The 17,397-nt window shown below is 45.4% G+C and overlaps 6 protein-coding genes across 6 annotated transcripts; 4 read left to right on the forward strand and 2 right to left on the reverse strand.

Moving 5' to 3' along the window:
- Window positions 1–5,955: 5,955 nt before the first annotated feature.
- Window positions 5,956–7,495, reverse strand: C8R40DRAFT_1074807 (mitogen activated protein kinase-like protein; the record flags this gene model as incomplete). Its single annotated transcript, XM_046226767.1, has 8 exons — window positions 5,956–6,041; window positions 6,096–6,156; window positions 6,210–6,275; window positions 6,328–6,588; window positions 6,640–6,962; window positions 7,013–7,073; window positions 7,133–7,326; window positions 7,387–7,495. The coding sequence occupies 8 exons, from the start codon at window positions 7,493–7,495 to the stop codon at window positions 5,956–5,958; spliced, it is 1,161 nt and encodes a 386-aa protein (XP_046079544.1).
- A 2,462-nt stretch (window positions 7,496–9,957) lies between these two features.
- C8R40DRAFT_1156546 (translocation protein) lies at window positions 9,958–11,342 on the forward strand. The gene is made up of 3 exons (XM_046229614.1): window positions 9,958–10,206; window positions 10,261–10,742; window positions 10,799–11,342. The coding sequence occupies exons 1-3, from the start codon at window positions 10,077–10,079 to the stop codon at window positions 11,006–11,008; spliced, it is 822 nt and encodes a 273-aa protein (XP_046079545.1). The 5' UTR covers window positions 9,958–10,076; the 3' UTR covers window positions 11,009–11,342.
- Window positions 11,343–11,531: 189 nt separating this feature from the next.
- On the forward strand, window positions 11,532–12,207 carry C8R40DRAFT_1062074 (ELYS-like domain-containing protein; the record flags this gene model as incomplete). Its single annotated transcript, XM_046225452.1, has 2 exons — window positions 11,532–11,843; window positions 11,893–12,207. Coding segments are annotated over 2 exons (627 nt in total), but the record flags the coding sequence as incomplete, so codon positions are not given.
- A 20-nt stretch (window positions 12,208–12,227) lies between these two features.
- C8R40DRAFT_837873 (uncharacterized protein) lies at window positions 12,228–14,242 on the forward strand. The gene has a single exon (XM_046236396.1). It carries the CDS (start codon window positions 12,491–12,493, stop codon window positions 14,123–14,125), a length of 1,635 nt encoding a protein of 544 aa, XP_046079547.1. The 5' UTR covers window positions 12,228–12,490; the 3' UTR covers window positions 14,126–14,242.
- On the reverse strand, window positions 14,218–16,176 carry C8R40DRAFT_1134810 (uncharacterized protein). The gene is made up of 8 exons (XM_046229324.1): window positions 15,928–16,176; window positions 15,800–15,870; window positions 15,588–15,749; window positions 15,415–15,538; window positions 15,164–15,357; window positions 14,689–15,112; window positions 14,492–14,631; window positions 14,218–14,428 (listed from the first exon to the last, which is right to left on the reverse strand). The coding sequence occupies exons 1-8, from the start codon at window positions 16,061–16,063 to the stop codon at window positions 14,327–14,329; spliced, it is 1,353 nt and encodes a 450-aa protein (XP_046079548.1). The 5' UTR covers window positions 16,064–16,176; the 3' UTR covers window positions 14,218–14,326.
- A 127-nt stretch (window positions 16,177–16,303) lies between these two features.
- Window positions 16,304–17,372, forward strand: C8R40DRAFT_838056 (uncharacterized protein). Its single transcript, XM_046236398.1, has 5 exons — window positions 16,304–16,480; window positions 16,541–16,649; window positions 16,748–17,096; window positions 17,153–17,243; window positions 17,309–17,372. The coding sequence occupies exons 1-4, from the start codon at window positions 16,476–16,478 to the stop codon at window positions 17,173–17,175; spliced, it is 486 nt and encodes a 161-aa protein (XP_046079549.1). The 5' UTR covers window positions 16,304–16,475; the 3' UTR covers window positions 17,176–17,243; window positions 17,309–17,372.
- The last annotated feature ends 25 nt before the right edge of the window (window positions 17,373–17,397 follow it).

The following is a 17,397-nucleotide window of genomic DNA, read 5'->3' on the forward strand; positions in this document are numbered from 1 at the left end:
AGTGAGTCTCCGAGCTCCCTCGAACAATACTAAAGCTCCCCAATGCCTAACGCCTTGGTGATCTGACCTCCCCAAAACCCCCTTGAGCTCCCCAACTGTTCCATAAGTTCTGGGACCTCAATCTAGGTAACGTCGAAGCTACCCCCTACGTCGAACTACGTGCCGCTTCTCCGTTACTACCTCCAACGCTCGAGGACGTTCACCTCTAACCCCCAGTTCTCGGGACCACCCCTCTCGGGCGTATACCTCCTTAGGAACTTACCCACTCAACACTTATTCTCTCTACAACCTATTCAATCTTACGTTGACGTTCCAGCGAGTACAACTCCTCCTACGCAACGCTACTAGGTTCCGTACCTCCACTTTCTCTACATACGCCATAGGGACCTCTTTGGACCTCACAGGAACCCTTCAAGGGTCACCTCTCTCTATCCCAGCCACTACTAGGTCATTCCCGTCCTCGGTCGCGGTTTCCGTAGCTCCCTTCGAGCTTCAGCCTGCTCCTAGCATGCTACAACATAAACTCTTCATACCAACACCTACCTTAAGAGCTATTCTGACCCAGATCTTACAGGGCACTCCAACCAACCAATCTAATACACAATATGCGAGTTCACTGCTATCAAATTTATTTAATAGCAAGGGGTAGCATTGGCAAAGGTTCCGCAAAGCTTTGAGAGCTAAGTAAGAAGCTTCGATCAATCAATTTGAATTGTTCTAAGGATTCGATATATTCCTTTGATCAAGGTAGATTCAGCACGATTCGTGCTTCGATTGTATTGATATGGGTATATCAAGAATTGGGGGTTTGAATCAAAGTAAATTAAAACCGAAACACACAGACCCCTACGGAGAGCTAGAACTATGTGCTGGCACAACCACACAACATGATTTGCCCTTAAGACCAACAACTGATCCTAAGTTCGAAGAATACCCAACAACTGGATATACTTCTCGCAGTCACAAGGAGCAGAACACAATGTTCCTATACTCGCAAGTGCTGGGCCCAAATGGCTGCTGGCAAAGAGGTTTCAGTCTGGCAGGAGTGTGTCTTTCCATTTTACGGATTAGCACTGCAACATCGTCCCAAAATCACTTGTATTCCAGATACATCGGATTGCTATTTATACATACAGAATATAGAGTCGCTCAGTACAATTAATTTAATACAATAAACGTTTGGAACCACAAGGAGACTTCTACAATCGGTCAGATACCATTTAATTTGAATCTTCATGTCCTTATTTGGTCCATAATGGTTCCAAGATTCTAGTATACCTCCAAACATAGGTAGGTACTTCAATGTTTATTTAATTTAATTGTCGTTGGAGAATGACTCGAATGGTGTTCAGCTGTCACTGCTGTTCAACACTTACTTCGATCATTTGTCACCTCGTCCGGAGGCAAATCAGCTCTCCTCGATTCTAATCCTATCAACCTGATTCATCTGGATTAAACTAATTGCTTCTCTCTTTCAATAGACACCCATTGTGCCTATACTCTATCAAGGGAGTTACGCATAGTATTCATTTTAATTGCATTCTTCAATATTTTCTACGTCAGGACTCTTGTGACATTCATTTGATATGTCTTCGGAGCCTCGCAGTACTTCAATCGTTCTTCTAGTCATTTTCCTCAACCATGCAACCTGATTGGTCTATTAGACTAAATCACAGTCTTTTAAATTAATGCATGATCTCGTTCTAGAAGGAGTATTTGATAATTCCTGAGTTCTAGAAAGTCATTTTGAGTCAATCCTCGGCTCATGGTCACTTGAGTAAGTTCTTCCAAACTCCTGCCAGTGTAAGGTCCAATAAGAATACCCTTGGTATGTCATACATGAATGGTCATCCTTCGGATGTAGTCCAAGTCTGGTATAGTCCTGCTTGACAAACAGGTAGACTGCTATCCGAAGGTAGTATCGGGGATGGGTAAACTAACCAACTTGTGGTAGTATGGGTATATGGTCCCTTCAACTTATTAGACTGATTCAGTATTGACTTTGACTGTCAATCTGGGTCTCAATTACAGTCCTCTTGATACGGATCTATACGTGAAAATGTCACAATTCACAGCATAGACGTCTAGCCAAAATTTAGGCGTGTCACTGTATTCTATCAAACTGATCCTTTTTGTATCATATTCATCCATGTCGATGATTTGACTATGCTTACCAAGACCATGGCTGGAATGGACACTCTAAAGAAGAAGATCAGGGACCAGATCAAAGTCATCAATTCTGGAGAAATCCACTGGTTACTAGGGATTGAGATCTGCAGATCTCTACATACATGGTCCATTCACTTATCTCAAAGGGCATATATTGACGCAATCCTATCTCGATATGGATTTGCAGATGTCAAACCCCTTTCCATCCCATTTGATCCACACATACATCTTACCAAGGATCAGATGCCAACCACCGTCAAGGATATCACACACATGTGTGACAAGCCCTACAGAGAGGCTGCTGGCGCCCTACAATACTTATCAGTAGCAACTCGACCTGACATCACTTATGCAGTCGGCATACTGGCAAAGTTTTTGCAAAACCCCGGAATCACTCACTGGAATGCTGTAATATGTGTTTATGCATATCTCAAATACACCCGAGACCTATGGCTTACATTCAGAGGAACACAAGCAGAAATTGAAGGATACACGGACACTGACGGAATGTCCCAGGAAGATAGACATGCTATCTCAGGATACGTTTTCATGCTCAATGGAGGAGCATTGTCATGGTTATCCAAGCGACAAGATACAATCTCATTATCAACCACGGAAGCTGAGTACTGTCAAGTCCATGCCTCGGGCTTCCATTCCGCCGCTCGGAACTCCGAAGATCTGCCCTTTATTGTAATCTTACTCTTATTGTTCTTTCTCGCTACACATACCCTTTTGTTCTAGTTCCTCCTTATTGTCTTTTACTTTACCCTGCAGGTACTACTCGTATAGCTCCTAGTAGTTAGTCCAGTGCTCCGCACTGATGCGCCGATCTGTAGATATAAATACTGCCTGTACGCTACTGTAGTTCCTCAGTTTAATTATCAACTTAGATCTCCCTTCTCAACTTAGCTCTTCTCTAAGTCTTCAGGCTCAACGCCTTGAAGTACGTTCCACTCGACCTTAGGACTTGAACGTTCTCTGGTCCGCTCCTCGTCATCGGCGTTCCCGCCGCTCCGACTTGGCTGCCACTTAGCTCCTCCCTCTATACTCTCGATCTCGGGGACTAACGGCGTAACGGCGGTGTTGTTAATAACTTCACTACTGTCCCACTCGTCTTCCGCACTTAGACACCTTGTGGCCCTGGCACGGTTACACGGTGTACATGATCTTAACAAGTACATTGCTTCGACTCACGCTGCTAAGGAAGCAATTTGGTTTAGGAACCTCTTATCGGAACTATGTGGCCCTATTACAAAACCAATTATTCTCAATGCCGACAACCAATCCGCCATCGCTCTTGCTAAAGATGATCGCTTCCATGCCCAAACCAAACACATTGACATTCAATATCACTTTATCTGATATGTCATCAAAGAAGGAAAGATTTGCCTTGTCTACTGCCCTATGAAAGACATGACTGCAGACATCTTTACAAAGGCGCTTCCATCTCTTAAGGCCAAACACTTTGCTGCGTCCATGGGACTAACAAAGGTTTGAGGGGGAGTGTTAACATTTGATGACTCACATACCATCTATGGAACATTGTTCACATATTACAAACCACTATCTCACTACCGTGTTATCAATCTCACCATCGTGTACTATTACTATAGGACTACCAGTAGGATACATTGTATTGTAATTCCTTTTTCTCCCGCTATGTTTAGCTGTAACATGACATCGTCTACCTTGGACTTGTATATAAACCTGTAGTATTCACCTCGTTGAATAAGCAGTCCTCTCTACTCCTTCATCATCTGATCTGTGTGATCAGCTACAGTGCTATGTGCACTCTATCTCTTACTGCCATTGCTGCTGAACATAACGTGATTATATTCTGACAGTAATTGGGTTGTTGAAAAACCAAAAGGCTGAACTTGAAGTTTTGACAGCAGATTGCAAAACCGGAGGCGGGTTGGAAAAAAGCTGAGCTGATGGCTGGCAGTAACAGACCTGCCAGCTCCATATTTCCACCAACCTTGATCATTGTATGAGCAATGGAGAAAGCTGACTGGAAAAGTGAGGCACATAGTGTGGACTATGTACCTATGACAATTCATACAAATTTAATATATATAAGGTAGCAATTTGTCATGAGTGACAACATGTACAATGTATCCCCACTACAAATACTCTAATGGACCTCCTCTACCTAATATGACTCAATATCTTCTTTGCATTGGCCCTCTTCCTCCCCCAACCCCCCAGCAGCAAGCAGTCCAGATGTACCAGGTCTTGGACAGCAGAGCTTTCAATGGGACTCAGTCTTACTGCAGTGGTGACATCTGCAAAACCTGGATGTTCATGAGGGCAAAGATACTAGCTGGAGAGTGCTCTCCAGCAGTTTTTCAGTACTGCTGGGAGCACTTTTCCAGTTGTAAAGTGCTTTGCTGCTTTCCACTACTTTCAAGCTTTTAGCTGAAAATACAGGTTTTACAGCTGCATCCCCGGCCAAGGTCGGCCATCAGTTCAGTGAATATCTGGACCCGCCTCCAGTTTTGCAATTTGCTGGGAAGTATGGTATAGATCCTTTAGCGCCGCGCCCCGCACGGCAGTCCCCGACTCTGAAAGTCAATATTTTAGTTGAATATGAAACCTGATTTCCCTTTCTATGTAGAAAGTGTGCTTAAAAAAAAACCCACATAGTAGCCTGGCAGCATAAGCAGGTATGTCCAGGGTACATCTACCTACCTCTCTCCCATTGCCATGTTGAATCTAAAAATGTGTGTGTTCCCCTTGAGATGGATGGGAACAGCTCTGAGCCTCTCTGAGCAGTGCACTGCAGTGCTCCGGAAACAATCAGTGTGCCGGAACCCCCGAAAGGCACTGCACATTTGTGTCACTGGGACACTACCATCACAAAAACTCATGACTTTTGATTGCCATTTGGTGCGAACAAGGACCTCCTCTTTCAGAGTCGGTGACCCGGCCCATATAGTGCGGGCAGCCCTTATTGTGGGAAAATCACTGATTTATTTTGTACATGTGTACAAAAGACACCAGGAACTGCTTCATGCATCAATTGTCGGTGGCAGATACCAAAAAATACAAGAAGCAGAGTGAAAGGTAAAAAACTACGCAGAACAGGAGAAGTTCGGCGGAATCAAGCCGTCGAACATAGGGATACCGAACGGCCAAGCTACAACTAAAAACCCGACAAAACAGTGTACGTCAAAAGTCCCCAACCAAGACCCAAAGAAGTCAAGTTTTAAATAAACCGCAAGAGATAGATTGACAAAGGTTCGAAAGGTTTAAGCTATGAACATAAAGTAGAGATTATCACGAGGCGGTAACTAGATACAATCCAGTCAATATCCGCTTGCCGATGACTGATGAGAAAAGAGACAGAGCGCAACAAATCGGATGCGTGTGTCCACGTCAATAGGTGGTCATCATCTAACGCCGCAGATGGAACTACGGGAACCATTGTGATCGCGTTTGATTTGCTGCTAGTAAGAGTAGCGCTGTGATTAGGAAATTACGACGCAAACGACGGCGGGTCCTAAATTCATATGGGTTGGAAAGGACATAAATCATATGATTGTTCCCGCCGGGGGTGAGGATATGGCAGAATGTGAAGGCAGCAAGGCGAAAAGATGATAGATATATCATACAGTAAATGCAACACCATTTCCATCGGGGATTTTATTTTCGTTTACAGTGGACAAGATAGCAATGGGAGATATGAATCGTCTGGGGACTAGAATCAAGCATCAGTGCCAGTGACCAATCATCATGATTAGACATAGTAAACGCACATAATCAAATCAAGAAAATATGGCAGCCTCATACCATAGGCGCTGGGCGGAACGACATGATTTCCTCGTATAATAATTCCTTGAGCTGTTCGCGACTTATGTCGTCCTTGTGCACTAACATGAAGAGACGATGAGTTCGTGGTCTAGATAGCTTTTTTAAGCACTCACAATCAAACTCGAAAAACTCTGGGTCGAGTGGGGGTGCCACTGGCTCATCATCCGGGTCATGCTAATAAGAGGTAGACAATGAGCGAAGAACTCATCGGAAATATGAGGACTCACATAGGCTTCGAGATATGGATGTGCTAACGCATCTTCCACTGTAATTCGCTTCTTGGGATCGAAAGTCTGACGCACTAATCAAGACATGACACTTGAAATTGAAATACAAATGACAAACCAGCGTCTTGGCCAAAAAGTCTACAGCCAAAGGATTCGCATTCGGGAATATTTGAGAAAATGGTCGCTTTTTACGGAAAGGAAGGGCACGAATGTAATCTCTGGACCGTCTGGTGGTGATGGCATAGAACTCGTCAAGTGTGGGTGTTCCCAAGACATCGAGAATGAGGGTAAGCTGATGGTGGTAGTCTCTACCAGGGAATAAAGGCTTTCCCGAAAGCATCTCTGCCAATATACATCCTACAGACCACACATCAATGGCCTAAGAGGTATCTTAGACGAAGCCGGGGTACAAAAGACAATAGTGCCTGACCTTTGTATACTGCTTGAACGTAAGCATGATTTCTGGTGCACGGTACCACCGGGTAGCCACGTATTCAGTCATGAAGCCCGTCTCTGTACCAGATGGCTCGGCGGTTTTCACTGACCGTGCGAGACCAAAGTCGCAAACTTTGAGATCGCAGTTGGCGTTCAACAAAAGATTTGAAGGTTTCAAGTCTCGGTGGATCACATCGGCAGAGTGCAAAGCCTTGAGTGCACGAAGTGTTTGGTAAATGAAGTATTGGGCGTGATCATCGGAAAGATCCTGAGTTCGAATAACACGATGCATGTCGGTCTCCATTAATTCTTGAATGACTGTAAACGAGAATAAGTAACTATCCGCCTAGCGGGAAAATATCACGCACGATATACTTCTTTAAAGGCATCCAGCGATGGTGGTTTGATGATGTCCAAAACAGAGATGATCTTTTTAAAGACGATTGATTATACAGTCAGAAAGGATGATCATTAACTGAGGCACATACATTCTCGCTGACTCCCGCTTCACTCAGGAATTTGAGCAGCTTTAGTTCTCGAAGAGTCCGAAGGCAAAACATTGAATGATCAAAAGGTGCAATTTTCTTTATCGCGACTTTTCGCCCACTGGGCCGATGGACAGCAGAGCAGACGATGCCATAGGCTCCTTCCCCCACGACGTCTAATACTTGGTATTGGGTACCTATGGAGATGATGTACATTAGGACGAGAGCAGCGAAAAAAAGGTCTATCGGAGACTGACCGACATTGAACCGAACTTTTCTAGGTGCAGCTACTGTTGAGGCTGCATGACTGTGTTTTGTCTTGGAAGCACTCTTAGCTTCGGTTTGTGTCTGCGTAGTATCAGGCATCGGGAAAGACAGTGAAGGAAGTGGGATGAAGGGAATGGGATGAGGAAGGGTTGAACAATAACGCCCAATTTGGCCGATGTTATGTACTCAAAACGGAGAACAACAACGCTTCTTTTGGAAGCCCGCCGGAATGGAAACAAAAGGACAAAACTGATTATTCATATCTTGTATTTCCACTACCATGGCAATCGATACTATCTATCTGTCTATCCCACTATCCTGGTTTCAAGGGCTCACTTGAACTGCAACTGCAACTTGCATGAATCAGAATCCTTCGTCATTCATCTGTTTGAAAATGTAACTTCTTGATCTGAGCGTCCAATAATCAATTCCGGCGACAAAACTCATATGTCTGCAATCATCTGCAAAGTCATCACTGAAACCAATCTTGGTTATTCACCATCTGCCATTCTCAATGCGACGTTAGTGGAATTGATCCATGCCTCGATCAGATACTATCAGGTGGGTGGTAAGCTGAAATGGACTGGTGGGTGTCGATTGGTTCATTGTTTGAACTGACAGCAACCCGCTTATGGCCTAAATAAACAGCAAACACTACATCCTTCAGAAATGCTATTACTCTTAGTTTCTCAGAGAAGAAAAATTTGGTCGAAGGCGGTCCTATAGTATCAATGCATTGCCTTCATCAAGAAAAAGTGAACGCTACAAGATGAGGAGCAAGAACCTACTACCCAAGATCACCGGCTAGAATGATCGCGTCTCGGAAGAAAACAAGATAATTAAGGGCATCTTCAGCAGGTCCAAGGTACGCGGAAGATAACAGCTGTACGACGTCGACATCTCTCGAAAGCAAATAGCTTTATGAACTACCAAAATAGTGATATTTACAGATGCTTCGCTCTGCAAGTGTGTGACATTTAGACCTGTGTTATTCGAGCGAAAGATACGTGTCAAACCTCAGACAGCGGGAGATGGGGATGAGAGAACGCATAAAATAAAAGGTATTCCGAGTCCGATTGTGAATCGGTCCTCTTCGAACATTGCATCCATGGCATGAAGTATCCGGCTCGAGATCCTATTCGACGTTCCGACATTGTATTCTGCTGCCACTTGCTAATGTCTGTTGGTACGGGTCAATGGTTCATGTCGATCGGGCTGGCATCTGCTGGCATCCATTAACATTCTGTAAGTATACATAGCCCATCACTGTCGTTTGAATGCCCTTCGTGGTCATTTCCATCTGATATCTGCCCCATGCCAAAGCAACACCTGCTCTCTCCTGCTGTCTTATCAGCACATGAAAATTGAAGTTGAAGGAGGGTAGAGGGAGGATGCATGGATGGACTCCTTTGCTTGGAATTTCCTTATTTTTCAATCTCACTTCTCGTGATTTGGGGTTTGTTGTTGAAAGGACGCTGGACATCGCGTAATGTGGATAGAGTTATAGAAGGTTATAGACAGGGGACGCAAATCTTTTCACAACCGTGATATAAATCAATCCCACAGGCCACTGTTGTCATTGATGAATATGCAGACGATGCATCGTAACCACTGACAACCCCCCAATAATTGCCAGAGCAACAGGCGGAGCTCTTTGAGAGCTTACATATGGAAGCATATGGATCGACATAAGAATGGGAAATGCTATCAACCATATATAGATATGAGGCTTTATCTGGGCTTTATCGTGACCAATGGAGTTGCTGTATCAGTGTATGTACCGTACTGGCTTCAGAAAAGTCCCTACAACTTCAGACAGCAGTTAAAATTTTGACTATATGATTTTGAGAAGACCTTCGCGTTGCGACTAGCGACCTCTAGCGACCACAAAGAAAGAAAGTTGGATGCGCTGACTGCGAATGGTGCTGTGCAGTATGCAAGAATTTTCCTGGGATTAGTTACCAAGTTCAGTAACTGTGATCTGAACTCATTTTGGCTCATGTTGGAGAGGATATCAAGTAAAGCCAGTAGCTCAGTATCTTGATGATCATCTCCATACGCTGGTAGCGATCGCCGAGCTCTGAGTAGCGGGAGTGCCAATTGATGTTAGTAAATCTTTTCAAGGGTCCTAGTACTTAGGTGATTCTTGCCTCACAGGACGGCTCTTGTCATTGTTGTATAGCTCGAACTCCTGAGTTATGGGCTTGAGTCGCAGTCTCTCCGTAATTAACCTTTATCCCTCCTTAGACAGAAATCCAGTCATATTTCAATAGCAATAGTGCTTAACATGCTGGAATTGAATGGAAACGCGGAAGGAACATTGTGGTAAGTCAAAAGAGTTGATCCAAAGTATAGATAAGGAGATGCCATCCTCCGTCGCAGTTTGGGCCAAAATAGCACATCGGCAACGTTGTCTTTGGTCCACAAAGATGTGAGTGACTGGCATTACTAAATTTAATGTTGGAAGAGCATATAGCTTGCTTCAGCGGTCCGGTGCCCGACTGACCTTTGACGCTTAGTAATCCAATCATGCCAGTGGCAGTGATGCCAGCGCAAATTCTTTCTTTATCCGCTACAGGGTGTATCACCCTCTGGGTTGTATCTCGTTCATTCATACTGCAAAATTCATACTGCAAACAGATACATCCTCTCTTATACGAACCCCCCGAATTTGCCCAAAATGTCGATGGAACAGCAAGCCAAAGCTCCACCGGATATGAAGAAGGTGGCCCAATTTTTACGAAGTGGAAATGCAGGAGTCAAAGTGCGTGTGGGTGCTTTGAATGGCAAGAGGATCGACTACTTTAAGGGTACGTAGTAGCCATCTCTATTTGCACCGCTCTCATCCAAACATACGGTAATAGGGAAATCTGCGGTGAAAGCCCTTCTTTCACCAGCATACGCGAAGCAAAAGAATGTCCCGAAAATTTCTACCGAAATAGAGGCCCAAACCGTTTTGAATGCTGTGAATGCATTCACATTCTTCCTACGCGTTCAGCGCGGCGGTCCTTCGGGCTCCTCCTCTTCCTCTCCAAAAACTCTGCAGATCATACAGGAGCAAAAGTTTGCTCAGGATGAATACTACGCGTGGTTCTATGATGGATCGCAGTGGACGACGTATGCGGGTGGTATCCTCATGGTTGCAATTATGCTAGGAGGTGTTATGTTCCCTCTTTGGCCACCCACTATGCGTTTGGGTGTATGGTACCTCAGTATGGGAATGCTTGGTCTCATAGGGCTGTTCTTTGCTATCGCCATCGTGCGGTTGATATTTTATATCATGACGGTCATTGTCGCCAGCCCAGGAATCTGGATATTCCCGCAATTATTCGCCGACGTTGGATTCGTGAGTACTATTAGGTATACAGTTTGTGAATAATTTACTCAACCCTTTTTCCGCAGGTGGAATCGTTCATACCGTTATGGGAGTGGGATGTGCCGAAGAAGAAGTCGAAAAAGAAGAAGGGAGATAAGCACAAAGACAAGTCAAGCGACGTGGAGAAATTGAAAAAGAATGGTGGAGCATTTGTGGAAGAGGTCGAGGATTCCGGGAATTCCAGGCCTCAAAGCAGAACTGCAAAGGTTGAGGAGGTTGAGGATGAAGATGATTAGAGGTACATTACGACCCGAATGTGTTGGGGCGGCTGCTGTTGTAAACAAGACAACTCTTGACGATGTGGCTTACATCTACGACTCTATCTATTTGTTTCTTTCGCGCTAATGGGTCACGCTGTTTATTTCTCTTTCGATACACAAGTAATACCGACCTCTCCAGGATGAAACTCAGAGTAATGCTACATCCTTTGACTTTCTCTGTCCATCCAAAGTATTATCGTTCGCTCGTTCGCCCCCATTTTTCGGATCGCGAAAACGTGATTTTATGCGCTGTATAAATGTCCGGTTTATGTAAGTTACCAGCGATCAGTCACATGCTGGTCAAAGCGAGATGTTCTAAATCTATTGTTACACCTTCCAATTAACGAGGGCTTTCACTATCACTATTATTCAATATGGACATTGTGAGCACTGTGTATCCTTCAATCTGGCTAACTTATCCAAGACTCTTTAGCGTTTGACTAACCTACTCGGCTATTTTGACGTTACTGCCGACCTTTTTCCATGGCACAAAAAACGCGTTCAAGCAATCGAACAGCGTCGAGCCATTCTAGATGATACTCTGCTATTTGACATCCTGCTTACCCTTGGAGGAATACGAGAGCCGGATACACTTTTTCCACCAAACGATGCTCCCGGTCTACAAAGGCTTCTGAACGCGATCGCCGAGTCGACTTATGATGCGCTTAAGAAAGACTGCCTAATTTACTATCTGCTAAAATGGCATAGAGATGGACGAGAAAGAAGGTTTCAAAGGGACCGTTTGATTCCGCCACAGTTTGCGCAACTGGCAGAGGCGTACTGGTGTTTAGATGCGGCGGTGAATGTACCGGTGAGTCTCTGAATCTGTATTTTTTAAAGGGATGCAAACGCGTCAATAGATTGCGGTATCATTACTTTCCGACTCGCGCTTGAATCAGGACTATTCTTCAAAAATTCTACAAGCCATATCCACAGCATCTGACATTGACCCTCATCCACTTGTTGTCGGATATGTTCGCACCGCGAAACCACTCCTCACTGAACCAGATGATCTGGACCTTTACCTGGTTGCCCTTGCTCATCACGGTCTTTGTGAAGCTTGGAATTTCCAACGGTCTTTCAGCGAACTGAGTCCTGCGCGCTCGAGGCTATTTAAGAAGATGCTCGAGTGGTGTGTGTCGCGTACGTCTCTGTTGTCCGTTCCTTTTCACTAAGCTGAGCCCCACGCCCACAGCCAATCTAAAAACGACTGCCCTTACACATCTACTCACTATACCGCTCACTCCCTTTGAAGAATCCATTCTTCACTCATATGCAAGCTTTCCGTCTGTGGCTGCAAATTCCACAAAATCGCCTTCCTCCCTTGGTCTAGCAGCCCTCCAAAATCTTGCTTGTACACGACTCATACAAATAGGCCTGTACGCGGACGCCATCAAACTCCACCGACAGTTCTCTGTTGCCGGTTTAAATTTTTCTTTGACCCCCGCCGCAACTAAAATGATTCAACAACGTAAAGACGCGATCGAGAATCTTTATTCAACATTGCCTGTAGTTGAACGCACTTTGTTGGATGCTGAGATTGAAGGGACCCCCATGTTCAGCATGCCGACTACCAACGTCATCGCTGATGATACCAACATGTCTGATTCATGGGAGGACATTCCTGCTAGAGATCTTTCGAGTAGCTCCGTTCGCATGAACGGAGTAGTTTCTACGGTTTCTCAAAACCATCCTCAAATCAACAGAGTAGTTTTGCCGACACCTTCCGCGTCTGCGTCTGCTACTGCTGACCTGATTCCAAGAGAGTCTCTTGTACCATTGATTTCCGCTACGGCAGTCCCATCTTCCTTCACCCTTACCAGCTCAACGGGTCCAGGGAACCACGAAAACCTTGCTTCCTCACGTTCAGTTGCTACCCGGTTTGGTGGAGCACCAATCTTGCCAATTGCCGGCAGTAGCGGAGACTCAAGTATCGCTCTGAACTCGAGTTTAGGGTTTGGTGGTACACTCAACTCGGGCGGTAGCACAGGACACAGTCTCAATGGTGAACTTACTCGACTTACTCAGCCTTCTGGCCGGAAAAGTTTGCCATTCAGTTCCGCTGCCTTTAATTCTCCAAATGGCGCTCTCGGTTTGTCAACCTCAGGGACAAGCTTAGGGTCGACTCCGACATTCTCTTCATCTAAGCGAAAACCTAATGCGTTCTACAAGCCACCCATTGTGAATAACCCACCGTTATCCAATCCTTTCAGCATAGATGATCCCGCGCCCGAGCTGAGAGGGGCATCTCGCCGTTCGACTACAGGGAGCCATAGTCCCGAGAGGCCATCTTCATCAAACGAGAAACAAAATCGTAACAGGGGAGCTGATCAACTTGCTGTCTCAGAAGACGGAAGGCAAAATGGGGATATCTTAGAAAATGAAGCGATGGCAGTTGACGACGGTCAAGGTGCAGGACTCGACTATCCTCTATTCATCAATGCAGGAAGCAATAGTCCCGAAAACGATGAAAGAAAAAGCCAGAGAAGCTTGATTAGTGCAAGCGGCAGCACTAACAGTGCTGGCGTTAGTCTACGAACCTCTCAAAAGCGACCTCCTGGGGCGTTTACAGATGAAGAGGACGAGGATATGATCGAGGACATTCCCTCTCACCCTCCACCTCGTCAAACCCGTTCCCGAAAAAGCAACGTTCCTTACACTTCCACCTCAGCCGCCACCGCAAATACTCATACCTCAGCTTCCGCAAAATCCTCCGCATCCGCGTCAACTTCCGCCAGGACGACAAAACCAAGAGGTAAAAAACCACGACAGACGACTATAAGCTCGAAATCTAAACGGCGCGTTCCAGGTGGGATGTCTGATGATGATGATGACGACGAAGAAGATGACGGAGATGCCGGCCAGGAAGAAGTTGAAGAGGACCAGGACCACGTAGCGCCTTTGGCTGCTCGCCGTACGATGCGTAAAACACGCTCGTCGGTCGCTTCTACGTTGTCGACTGAAGAACCTGGTCCGAGGAGAAGGTCGTCGAGGATATCAGTGGCGGGAGAGGCGGGGGCTGGCGGCGCTTCAAGTAAAAGGGTTACCAGGAAATCTACTGCTGGTACCGGTGGGAAGCGGAAACAACGATGATTTATGGCATTTGTGTTGAATGGTTGTTCTACTGGTCTGATATTTTTTTTGTTTCCAATGAAAATTCTCGATCCTCCCTAACTGTGGGGAATAATCGCGATGTTGAGCAGACTAAGAATGAACATTTACTTATCACGAAAGTATATATACGAATACGGTACGTCAACACAAGAAACAAAGGGCTAAGCGTTGACTATCGATCTATGCAGTCTTTTTCTGTAGACCCTTCGGCAGCTCCTTGACCCAGGGCAAAAACGTGCGGCCTTGCATGTAAGGTTGGAGAACTTCAGGAATCGCAACACCCTTCAAAAGCACGAAAAGGGGACTCTGAGCAGGATGCCACCAGTGCAAAAACAAGGGACATACATCGGGGGTTTGGTGGTTCTCCACCAAACAACAAAGGGCGCGCTCGGTAGCGCAGAGAGTACCGTTCAACATGTGGCAGTAAACTTTACGCGTTTGATCCTTGTTCTTCAGACCGCATCGGACCTCTAATCGGCGAGACTCTGACAAAAAGATTCGATCAGTAAACATAGGAAGAATTTCAGGGGAGTTGAACGCACGGTAGTCAGTACAATTCGAACACGATACAAGCTCCTTATATCCCTTCTGGAACGGGAACCAGGCCTCCAGATCGTATTTCATCGCAGCTGCCAAATTCAGTGCGCTAGAGACAATACCCACGACTTGATACCTTAGCCCAAGGCTCTGATAAAACTCTTCGCTGTTGGAGATCATGTTCTCTAGAGTTTCCCAGCTCTTCTCCGGGTCATCTACGATAAATTGTTCCACCTTCTCGAATTGATGAACACGGAAGATACCCCACATATCTCGCCCGGCAGAACCAGCTTCTTTCCGGAAACACGTCGAGTAACCCGCGTATCGGATGGGGAGTTGGGTCTTTTCTAGCCATTCGTCTGAATGGAAAACTGAAATGGGTTGCTCCGAAGTTGCGATGAGATATTTCTCGTCGTCGTCTGCGATAACCTTTCGAACCATAAGGAAAAGCATCTGGGAAAAGATTTGAATATTACGTGCCTTGTATAGTTCCTCGTCGAATTGGTCTAATTGGGCTGTTTTAGCCATCCAATCCTTGTTCATCATGAACGGAGGCTGAATCTTCTTGTAGCCTTTCTTCCGTAGGAAATCAAGGCCGTATGAAATTAGTGCTTGGTTAAGATCAATTCCATCGTTGGTGAGGTAGTATCCTCGATGCCCAGCAACCTTAGCACCTGTCATAGTCTTGAGGACAATGGTCGAATAAAATGTAATGAGTCAATTTTACCCACCTCGATCAAGGTCCATAGCATCTAATCTAAGTAACACTTCATGATGAGGCATGATTCCAGCCCGTTCAGAAGGTGTGTCAGTTTCGTTTGCGGGATGCCACGTCCGTATGATGGAGTTATCGTCCTGACGAGTAGTTGTATATCGGATGTAAAGGAATAACGCTGCAACTCACCTCCGTGTCACTGACAGGTACTTTGGGTCCGACAATATTTCCAACACCAGAAGCCTTCTTGCGCATCAGTGCTTCAAATTCTTTCGTTTCTTTCCGCTTTGCCTCGACTTGAGCATCAAGGTCTTTCTTCTTCGCTACAAGATCATCTGCCGATTCTTTTACCTGTTCGACGGTTGGTACAGACTGCAAGTCATGTTTGGGTCATGACGCGCCTTCTTTTTCGCTGAAATCTCTTTCTGGACAGCATTGACCTGTTTGCTAAGCCCATTTGCTTCGAAATCCACTAAAATGTAGATGCGTACGAGTGAATACTAATGATAAATGTCAGTAGTGGACGTACTCTTCACCCAATCATTGTACATCTGTATGATTTCATCCACAATCTCGACTGAGTGACCTCTTTTCCGTTGGGACTCCCTAATTTCTTCAGCATTTCCGCCCTTATTATCGATGAAGTGTAGCACGTCGAGAGTCATATTGAGAAGTTGCCAGCGAAGAAAGTAAAAGAAAAGTTGACTCGAATCGATTGGCGCTAATCGAACATCTAAAGCGCTTATCGTATCTCCGAGTCCTTATCTGGTCTGTATAGGTCTGTATTCGTTAATTGCCTAAAATACAAGCCAACATGAAAGGTAAGCCCGTGAATATTTCAATACTCAATAGGTTAAATTATTGCCAACCGGAGTGCTACGTTCACAGAGCTCGGTATTTCCTCGTTCATCCAGGGCTAACGTCTGCTAACGTCAAACCTATAAAGGGCCCAAATTTGAACAAATGGTCTACTATCTACCCATACTCTACCCACCTCTAGATCTCGTCTGACCGCTGGCTGGAAATTTGATCACCTTTTTCTTTGCTGGACAAAGAACTTTCTCCCCTGTTGGATTTATGCTGTGAGACAACATTCTCTTTTGATTCTTCGTTATGTATTCCTGACTTTATATCTCCTTTAGTATCATTACGATGTACTCCAACCTCCCTCTCCGAGCTTCAGTCATTATCTTTCTATGCGTTGCCCAAATCGGGTTGACACCAGTAGAAGCTGCCCCTGTTGATTTATCGGTGAGTCCATTGTCCATTAGTAATATCGTAGATTTGCGATCTCAGTTCACATCATGATAAGGCAAGCTCAGTAGGGTAAATGCTGACTGGGTATTTAGGACATTGTAGTGCTCCCGCACACTCAAACACTCAGTCCGACTCCCACATACCTTTTTGAAGCGCGCTTGAACACACCAGCACCAGCACCCGCATCCAAAACTCCTTCAGCAATGATCACATACCTGACCACAGGCAAACCACCTCGCAGACCGCTCACTAGCGAGGTCGTCAATAACTACATTCGGAAACTACTCAATGATTTTGCCGTTGCTCATCTTGATGCAGTCCCACCCACTTCCCAAACAATCCCAAACGCAATTTGGATCAAGTATTCGGATAAATGGGGTGGCCGACCGAAGTATCAGGGCGATAACTATATGGAATATACGCTGAAGTTCGTGGTTTCAGGTGCGAAGGAGCAAAGTAGGGATGGGGAATACGAGGGATTGATGGTTTTTGTGCAGACGGGGAGACCAGACAAGGGTAGGGGGGCTCTGAGCTACAATGGGACTGTGAAGGATGGAAAGGGGATTGTGGTTACTGAAGTGAAGCTTGGCAAGCTAATCAACGAGGGCGGACATCATTGATTCTCACAATTTGCAAAAACTCGTTAAATATAGGGACATACAAAGAGCGTACCGGCTCATGCAGGTTCCAGAGATCCAATAAAGGGGTAATCAAACAAATGTATCATCAAGGAGGAAGTGGG

Source organism: Lentinula edodes (assembly GCF_021015755.1).
Source record: "Lentinula edodes strain Le(Bin) 0899 ss11 chromosome Unknown C8R40scaffold_70, whole genome shotgun sequence".
In the NCBI taxonomy this organism is placed as follows: domain Eukaryota; kingdom Fungi; phylum Basidiomycota; class Agaricomycetes; order Agaricales; family Omphalotaceae; genus Lentinula; species Lentinula edodes.

What these genes read in the sequence shown, in the direction of transcription:
- C8R40DRAFT_1134810 (XM_046229324.1), bottom strand. Translation starts at nt 16,063, where the DNA reads ATGACTCTCGACGTGCTACACTTCATCGATAATAAGGGCGGAAATGCT. An exon ending in TCGACGAGGAACTATACAAG is followed by an intron (nt 15,113 to 15,163) that starts GCACGTAATATT and finishes ATGGTTCGAAAG; the next exon opens with GTTATCGCAGACGACGACGA. An exon ending in AGAACCACCAAACCCCCGAT is followed by an intron (nt 14,429 to 14,491) that starts GTATGTCCCTTG and finishes GTGCTTTTGAAG; the next exon opens with GGTGTTGCGATTCCTGAAGT.
- C8R40DRAFT_838056 (XM_046236398.1), top strand. An exon ending in CTGCCCCTGTTGATTTATCG is followed by an intron (nt 16,650 to 16,747) that starts GTGAGTCCATTG and finishes CTGGGTATTTAG; the next exon opens with GACATTGTAGTGCTCCCGCA. An exon ending in GCTGAAGTTCGTGGTTTCAG is followed by an intron (nt 17,097 to 17,152) that starts GTGCGAAGGAGC and finishes GTTTTTGTGCAG; the next exon opens with ACGGGGAGACCAGACAAGGG.
- C8R40DRAFT_1156546 (XM_046229614.1), top strand. Translation starts at nt 10,077, where the DNA reads ATGTCGATGGAACAGCAAGCCAAAGCTCCACCGGATATGAAGAAGGTG. An exon ending in GAGGATCGACTACTTTAAGG is followed by an intron (nt 10,207 to 10,260) that starts GTACGTAGTAGC and finishes ATACGGTAATAG; the next exon opens with GGAAATCTGCGGTGAAAGCC. An exon ending in TATTCGCCGACGTTGGATTC is followed by an intron (nt 10,743 to 10,798) that starts GTGAGTACTATT and finishes CTTTTTCCGCAG; the next exon opens with GTGGAATCGTTCATACCGTT.
- C8R40DRAFT_837873 (XM_046236396.1), top strand. Translation starts at nt 12,491, where the DNA reads ATGATTCAACAACGTAAAGACGCGATCGAGAATCTTTATTCAACATTG.